The 8,996-nt window shown below is 39.8% G+C and overlaps 1 protein-coding gene across 1 annotated transcript; it reads left to right on the top strand.

Annotated features, from left to right (window-relative positions):
- The first annotated feature begins 292 nt into the window (after nucleotides 1-292).
- On the top strand, nucleotides 293-4,305 carry GAR1 (GAR1 ribonucleoprotein). The gene is made up of 6 exons (XM_009703762.1): nucleotides 293-461; nucleotides 542-696; nucleotides 2,183-2,242; nucleotides 2,636-2,771; nucleotides 3,703-3,827; nucleotides 4,171-4,305. The coding sequence occupies exons 1-6, from the start codon at nucleotides 293-295 to the stop codon at nucleotides 4,303-4,305; spliced, it is 780 nt and encodes a 259-aa protein (XP_009702064.1).
- The last annotated feature ends 4,691 nt before the right edge of the window (nucleotides 4,306-8,996 follow it).

Below are 8,996 nucleotides of genomic sequence, written 5' to 3'. Positions count from 1 at the left end.
TGCGTTCTCGCTTTGTCCCGCTCCTTCGCGGGGCTGGCGCTGGAGAGTGTCGCGTTCAACGCTCCCACATACGAGAGAAGGACGTGCCGTCACTGCCAGTCAGTGTTTACAGGTAGGCGCTGCAGGGGATGACTTCGTTTTTCACCTGCCTACATGTTTTTAGTGAGGACTGAAACGGCTAACCATGAAATTAATAAACAAGACTGACTTTAATTTGTCCGGAAAATCAAATGTGAAATATCTTTTGACATCTTAAACTGACTTTTGTCCACAATTTAGGAGGTATTAGAGAATGTCTTTTCGTGGAAGAGGAGGTGGAGGAGGAAGAGGAGGTGGCTTCAATCGTGGAGGAGGTGGAGGCGGCTTTAATCGTGGTGGACGAGGTGGCTTTGGACGGGGAGGTGGACGAGGAGGCTTCAACAGAGGCGGATATGACCAGGGCCCTCCAGAAAGGGTAGTCTGTAAGTTACGTGGAAAGATTATATTTATTTAATTTAGAATGACTGCTCCAGACCTTTAGCTTGCTTGTTCTTTATTTCAGTATTGGGAGAGTTCATGCATCCGTGTGAAGATGACATTGTTTGTAAATGTAAAACAGAAGAAAACAAAGTGCCTTATTTCAATGCCCCAGTGTACTTGGATAATAAGGAGCAGATTGGCAAAGTGGATGAAATCTTTGGACAGCTGAGAGATTTTGTATCCTTCAAAAAAATGTGTGGTGTACAATATTTGTTTTTTAAAGGCTGATTGATTATTAAGTGGAATTTCTCTAGGACTTTAAAGTAGTTCAAGGCATGGCTACCAGATAGATGTGAACAGTCACAAGTCTAGCTGCAACTGTTGGTGTCAGTAGATGCCTCCTTCACAGTAAGTGCCTATCCTAAAACTTTTTAAATATGACAGAGTACCTTATGTCAGGCAGGTTTTCAGTCAGTACCAGTATTGACAGATGTCTTTTGGATCCATGGTGGTTCAAGATACTACTTTTTCTAGCAAGCTGTCTAAATTTTCTGCTATAGGTTACTCACCTATAAGAGTTGGCTCAAAGGAGCAGGGGTTTTTCTGTGCATTAGGGGACCTCACTTATGCTCCAGATTATTACTTAATTATAAAGGTGAGTTTGTGCTAGGATGTCTTATTGCTCATTGTCCAGATTACTTAAACTGCCAGTAAAAGTGGGCTTGTGCTAGGATGTCCTCTTGCAAAGCAAGCTTGTTGAGACAGAGGCCCTGGGTCCGTTATTCTGTTGTCACGGCGAGATTGACAGAATCCATGACACAAATGGAGGGAGTAGCCCTGTAACATGGCAGTAAGACTTAGCCTGTGTTGGTTGGTTGAGCATCAGTAACTAGCTGCATGCACTTTCCCCTCCCACATTAAATGTGAAGTAAAATGCGCATATTTAAATCACACTCACACTCTGAATGTATTAACTTGCAGATTTACTTTTTGTGTCAGAATTATTTGAATTTCAGAAACTTGTTTTCTTCTTACAATAACATATTAAGAAAATATGTTACTGGATTTTGCAGCTCCTGGCTTCCCCATTTAATCTTGAATTTTAATTAAGCGGAGTTGGCCAACAGCTCTTTTCGATCTTGGGAACCGCACACCAAAGTCCTCGTGTACAGGAGAGCCCAAGGGTTCATACAAGAGTGCGTTTGAGGTTATAGAGAGTGTCTGCCACTTCACGGTAGGACAAGGCTGGGCATGTGGTTGGTCCAGCAGTCTCTGCTGGCTCTTGTCTTCCCACAGCCAGGCAGTTGTGCCACCCAGCAGCAGCAGTGCTAGCAGAGCCCCTGCAGTGTGAAAATTGTTCCAGATAAGCCTTGAGGTCACCCGGGGACTAAAGGGGTTGTCACTTGCTATCCAAATTTGTTTCTTTACAATTATGTTTTTATGTACTCTTTCCACTGGTGTGTTCTTCCTTGTGCCTTAATACATGGAAGAAAAAAAAAGATTTTACCACAAAATACCATATTTGTAACTATGGAAAAACCCTGAGAAGAGTTGGGAATAGTTTCTCCTGATCTTCTAATTGTAATTTTTTGCTTGTGGTGGTGATGTTTAGCTTCATTTGCAAAATACTACTACAGGAGATGTCTGAATGTGCCTTTCGTATAATAATCAAAATCACAGTTGCTAGTGTCTTATTCCTGCTTTTCCTTAAAGAAACTAACAGTATTTTTCAGTGAAACTGTCTGAGAACATGAAAGCCTCTTCATTTAAAAAAATGCAAAAGGTTAGCCAATCTCAATAACAGAATTCTACTGTGTGTTATCTGTTGGATAAATCTACTCCTATGTCATTAGATGATAAAAGCTTTATTAAGTTTTTATTAACTTTAAAAGCCAGTTGTCTTTTGTAAACAGAAGTATTCACTTCCTCTTCCTTCTCACTTTTGTATCTGCCACATTCTTCCTTCTTCCCACTCTGCAAAAAAAAAAGTATCAAATCAAGCTTATCCAAATATCATCTATATTTTAATAACTTTATAACACTCTGATTTATTTCTTGCATGCTTTCTTTCATTGGCTATTTGCAGAGCACAATTTGACATAAAGGGTTAAGCCCAAATTGTGGATGCTCTTTACCCTTGGTATTTTCAAAGCCTAACGGAACTCTCTTCCTATAGTTTTACATTGATCCAGCAAAGCTGCTGCCCCTTCAGAGGTTTTTGCCAAGGCCACCTGGAGAAAAAGGTGCTCCTCGAGGAGGTGGTAGAGGAGGACGTGGTGGTGGACGTGGAGGAGGAAGAGGTGGTGGTAGAGGTAAGATCCCAAGAATGGAAGCTGCAGAATGTTGAGGTTTTTTGGTGTGGGGTGGGTTGGTTAGGTTTTTTGTTTTTTTGGCAGTGGTTTGGGCTTTTTTGATAAAGCTGCAGTTCAGTACTTGAATACTAACAGTTGTATTACAGAAATACACATAACGTTTTTCTCTGCTTGATGACTCAATGGAAGAGACAATGATACCTTTCCAATGGCAAGACCTAGGCTTCGGGAGCTAGCTAAATAACAGCTCCAAAGCCTAGGTAGGAGAGTATGCTGATGTAGAACAAAGACAGAAAGCGTGACTACTAAGCAAGCTTGTGGAAAAAGATTGTAGATAATAACACACTCAAAACCTGTCAGTGAAAGCTGTTATTTTTAGTACGTTCTAAAAATCTAGTTTGGACGAAATACTTGAGATGCAGTGTTTGAGAGAGGGGTGAATGACACGATAGATCGCATCCTTCTTTGCTTTTTGACATCATCTGCGATGTACTCCTCAATTAAAGCTGAAGTTAATTTTTTCTTACATCGCATTTCTTGCCTGTGCTCCCTACCCTGCCCCTTTGCAGCGAGGCACAAGTATTTCAGTTTTTTGTTTGTTTTAATGTTCTGTTGAATTGTAATTAATTATTAATTAATAGTAGTAATTAATTTTTGACTTCTATGAAAGAAGTTTATTGTGGACTTTTGTTAGCGTCCTTAGTATTTCGGACATTGCATATCAGATATTAAACAATACCTAAAATGCTGCAGATGGTCCCTAGAAGAGAGAAGGTACTAGTAATTGACCTAGTAACTGTCCAGCAATCCACAGTTTCTGTTTGTTTTTGTTGTTGTTCTTTTCCTTTCAAAAGCTGTCAATGAAATAAGTTGTTAGACATAACAAAGAATTTATACGCTCCTCAAAGTGTAGTTTCTTTCCTATGTTTAGGAGGATTTGGAGGAGGAAGAGGTGGAGGAAGAGGTGGAGGAGGATTCAGAGGAGGAAGAGGTGGAGGAGGAGGAGGATTCAGAGGAGGAAGAGGTGGTGGAGGCGGCTTTCGGGGTGAGTGTGTGGTTTTTACATTTCGGTAATAAGAATGGCTCTTGCTTTCTAAAGCTTTTAAATATTAGACAGAATGTTGTATTTTTTAGTCTCTTACAGATCTTTATAGTTTTATGCAAAAGGTTTCTGTGCATCACAGTAGCTAGCTTAAACAGAAGCGCAGCATTCTGCATTTTTTGATGCTTGTGGAAGACCATGCTAGTTTTTTGCATTCAAAAAGGACTGTGAGAACAGATAATGATGATAAATTATTTTATTCTTTCAACCTGTTTAGTGTTATGTGTATAATTTATTTGCTTTAAATGCATCTAAGATGTGAATTGTTTGGTATATTTTTCTTCCCTCTTAAAATAGGAAGAGGATATTAAAAATGGAGCCACAAGTATCTCCCCACTGTCTTACCGTATCATCTGCGGAAGTGAAGAACAAGGAAAAATTTTTGTAAAGGACCCTGAAAAAGTTCTTTATAAAAAGAACTTGAAGCTGTAAAATGACAATTATTTTTACACTTAATGACTGTTGATCAACACATGAGGAGAGCATAGCTCCAGGTGAAGAACTGAAGACTGCTCAGAATATACTTGAACTTTCTTAACTAAGTGAGGATTCAATGTTATTCTTAAACTGTTTGTTTCTGACAAGTGACATAGTCAATGCTTGACTTCATGTTGGAGTTTGGAGTAAGCAATCAACTGAAATGTTTTTTAAAAAAACCCTACGGGTTCACTACATGCACGTTCGTCAGTATGAACCTGTTACCTATGTGTGACTGATCCCAGTTCTCATCCTCTTTTTATATTGAATCTTCTGGGTTGCTCTAAAGTGGACATGCCATTTAAACAACCTTTGTGAACCTTTTTTTACAAAGTAAACTTCAAAATTTTGTGTTGATAGAATTTTTTTATACATAATAATGTATAAAAGGAAAGGAAGATAGCAAAGGATATTTTGTGGATTTTTCTGTATAAAATCTATGAAAGCCAAAGGCATTAAGATGTGTTCTTCTTAGAAGCTGCTGTCTAATGAATAAGACAAGGTTAATGCTATTCTTAAGTCACCTGATTGTATCTAATTACACTGATACTAAAATTGCTAAGGGTTTTTAACTGCCCTTACCTTCCCCTTCTTCGTCTATTTCTCTTGACGTTTTGATATCCTGGCACCGCACCTCTGTGGTGCTCAGAGCTTGCGTCGGGCTAAGATTAGATAGCCCATCATGGGGCTCCGCTGCACACAGTGCTTGCGGTTAAGTGTTGCTTAAAAAGGGCATGAAAAAATCTGCATGAGCCTTTGGTCTCTTTAGTTGGATGCATTATGAGGATTCTTGAAAAGCTAGTAACTGTCTCTTCTTAAGGGTGGAGGAGAACAGGGTGCCTCTCTACTGTTTAACTTTGGAAATAGAATAGAAAAGTAGAATCTCCCTGGATTTCATCCGGAACCGAGTCCATTCACAGACTCATAGTAAGCACTTTTGAAAAGGGATCTGTAGAATAATCTACATGGAAGTATTTTGAACATCTTGTTCAATGTGGAAAGAAGTACATTTCAGAATTGATCATACTGTCCATACTTTTTAATTAATTAATGCAGTAACAGGCAAATGAGTTGTATTAGCCTTCTGCTTAACAGAAAGAAGCAGGTAATTTGTCAGCACCAAGATTGGACAGTTACTGGTAATTTTAACAAATGTGACTGTTAGTTTTAATAATCTCTGGAACAAAACTTGAAGCAAGATGGCAAAACAAATGTTCAAGAATTCAGTTAAGTCTGAACAGATGCTGCACAGGGTAGTAGATAAAAATGTTCTTCAGCTTAAAAAAACAAACCATGGAACACTGGAATTTCTGCTAGATCTGCTTTTGTGAGGAGGAACTGAGTCTGCTGTTCAACCGCTGCACAAACAGGAATTGAGGGATACCAGTTATTTTCCTGGTATTGCTACAGACTTAACTTTAACCAACCAGGTCAGCTAAACCCAGACCTCTGAAAATGTTTAGGCTTTTGTTGCTGTGTATTGCTAGGCCTAAGTGACTCAGGGCTCTGACTTGAGACATGGTAGAATTGCGCTTTATCTAGACAAAATCCTGTGCAGTCGTTGGTATCTCTGGCGTACCACATTGCAGTTGAACAATACCAGCCTGCAGTGAAGCTGGAACTGTCATTACTTTCATCCTATTTGAAATTGCATCCTCTGCTGTCCTGAATTTCTTCACTGGTGCTTCAGTAGGTAGTTGTGGGTAGCTGACTTGGATCTTTCCTTATTCTTCTGGCTTTAGAAGACTAACATAACCCAGTCCCTGCTCTTACACCCGAATTCATGCTCTGTTTTGCTATTCTCACTGCATGCTTTAGGGACATACTTTTTCCCAGAGTACCAGCAGACTGTACTGCCATCACCTTTAAATTGCATGATGTGACAGCTGATATTTCCATCGCGCAGCCTAGGACAAGAAGCGTATGCTTTGAATCTCACAGCAGATGGAGCAGTGAGTCAGCCTGAAGCCATCGCAAGGCCAAAACAAAGACTTTTACATCTGTGTGCGGAGGAGTTAAAGAACAATATCCATTGCAGCTCTAGAGAGAAAATCAACCTCTTCATTATAGGGAATGGGATTGCAGTCCCAGCTGCGAAATGCATGAGGAGCATTATGGCATATCCTACACATACAAACAGTGTTGGATGGGATTAACACAAATATCCAGAGAAAATATATAATCTTAGATCTTTGTGGAGGTTGCAGGATGTTCAGATGCTGATGGAAGAGCATCCTTAGTGACTGGGTGTGAAGTGAGCTGCCATATGATGAAGCAGTGTCTGGACATGTCTACCATGTGGTGATGCCTTTTTTTTTCTTTTTTTTTTTTCTTTCTCTCCTTTTTCCCTTTCCCCAGAATGGGGAAGGATCATGTGTGGTTGTGGCGAGGCCCATCCAGTCCCTGTTTGGCCTTGTCTTCTCTGTGCCACAGCATAACCCTGCCCTCCTAATGCAAGTAGTTGTTAACTGTAATAGATGAAAATTCAATGTCTTTTTTTTTTTTTAAGACTACCTGTCTTGTCTGCAATAACCTAAAATACAGGTTCTCTAATTTTATATGACACCTTCCTCTCTGTCTTGAACTTTTTATTCAAATCCTATCTGTCATTTTGTCATTGAGCTCCTGATCCTAGCAAGTGAAGTGTTTTAAGTTTTATATATGTGCTTACAGATATCCTAGGCTTTTCCTGCAGAGAATAGGAAAGGTGGGCTCACCAGCAACCTTACAGAAATAGGTATGTTGGCAGAAATGAAAAGTTTCAAGTAGCTGTAATGTCTGGGGAAAAAAAAGTCAGTGCAGTCTGAAGGGAGAGGGGTGAGGGGAAGGTGTTAGTGGCAGGCGTAGGCTCTCAGTTTGGTGTTCCCTGGATTTCCCCTCACAGGCAGCCTTTGGGGCCAATGGCTGGGCCACCTAAAGAACTTCTCACCTGCCGCCTGCACGAGCAGTGCAAAGGGGGTTGTTGTGCTGCAATATTCCTCTGAAGCTCAGGAAGAAGGTAAGCTTCAGGGCACCTCACAGTGCTTGGCTTCCCACCCAGGACATGGTGGTAGTGGTGTCACCTCCCTGTCTCCTTGTCCACTTTGGTCAATGTCTGCACGTGCTCACTGTTGGCAGAGAGAGTGTTCAACCACCAAGTCCCATTTTCAAAATGTGGTTGCAGGTAAATGTGTTAGCCGCTGTAATATTTGACCCAGACACAGGGTCTGACTTTCAGCCGATTTTTGAAAATGACAACTGGTAAATCACAAGGATCCGATTGCTTAAAGGTATTTAGAAGACCTTGAGCCTTTTGTCCTTGCCACACTAAAATTCTGGGTTTATATTTTTTCTATGTGGGTATCAAAATCCTTGCTAAACAGAGGGAGGATGATATGTGGAGGTGTATTGTAAAGCTGAAATTGTTACCCATTGAGAATGGCTTTCTCCTGCATTCCTTCTTGGAGGAATGTTTTTTCTCCTTGTTTTTTCTGTGGTTGCTGGGATAGGATGATTCAATATAGTTCATAGATTTGCTGTCTTACTTTGACACAGAAACTTGATAAAGTACAGAAAATAATTGGGATATTTTAATGTATGTGCAGCGCTCGCTGTTGTCGAAAAGAAAGGATTTTCTCTGGTGCTGACACGAAGTTATGGACATTTGCCTGAATCAGTGCTGCTGGTGCAAAGTTATTTTCAGTTGTACAAAGCATTGTCTTGGCAAGAAGGAGTCTTGTCTTTAAAAAAAAAGCATAGCTACTGCACGAATTATAGCAAGTAAAAAGCTTTGTGGAGTCGTACGTTTTTCAGGGCATTTTTTTCAGTCAGCTAAAAAGCTCTTTAGTTTAGAGTCAAACTTTTCTAATCAACACTTTAAATCTAGTAAAAGTCTCTATGATGGAGGGAAAAAAGTGATTTATTTGTTTTCCATGGGGTTTGAACCATTTGCACCTGTGAAAATAAGATTGACGGTAAGCTCTGCCTTACAGAGCCCTCTCGTGGTGATGTGCTTAATAAACGTGGGAGGGTTTGGTTTGGTTTGGTTTGTTTTAGTGTGGTTACCACTGAAAATAGAAAAGAGGTTTTGTTTTGGTTTTGTAATGAGTTTTGCATTGCCTCATGTCTATGCAGATACCTACAAATTGAAGAATGGCCTTAAATAGAAATTACATTTTACTGCTACTGCTCTGGGACAAGTGGGAAGGAAAAGCATCATTTGAGGTTATAAAGTGCCCCTCTGACACTAGTAATGCTGTCTGTTGTTGGAGGATAAGAACAGCCTGAGGTTTTGGTTGTTTTTTGTTTTTTTTTCCTTATGCCAATATTAAAAAGTGATATGGTAAGCCATATTTGATCTGGCTTGGGAACTGTGGTTCCAGCTTTCTGGATTATTTGTATACTTCAGTATTTATTTCCTTGCTTTATCTTTTTGGCTTTGTTTCATGAACTGCAGTATTCTAGAAAAAATTACTTTTAGGTTAATGATAAGTAATGTCTGCCTTTAATTTTGACTTTTTTCTCTCAATTCCTGTTACTCTAAAATTAGCCAAATTTAAGAGGAGGAGACGGAGACAATGTGGTGGTACGTAGGATGGACTGCACATATTAGAAACCTGTGTTTTAACCAACAAGTACATTATAAAATCTGTGTGGTCTCATTAACT

The sequence above is a fragment of the Cariama cristata genome, unplaced genomic scaffold, assembly GCF_000690535.1.
Source record: "Cariama cristata isolate BGI_N322 unplaced genomic scaffold, ASM69053v1 scaffold2057, whole genome shotgun sequence".
In the NCBI taxonomy this organism is placed as follows: domain Eukaryota; kingdom Metazoa; phylum Chordata; class Aves; order Cariamiformes; family Cariamidae; genus Cariama; species Cariama cristata.
Note: the sequence above shows the minus strand (reverse complement) of the source record. Positions and strands in the feature narration are given on the sequence as shown.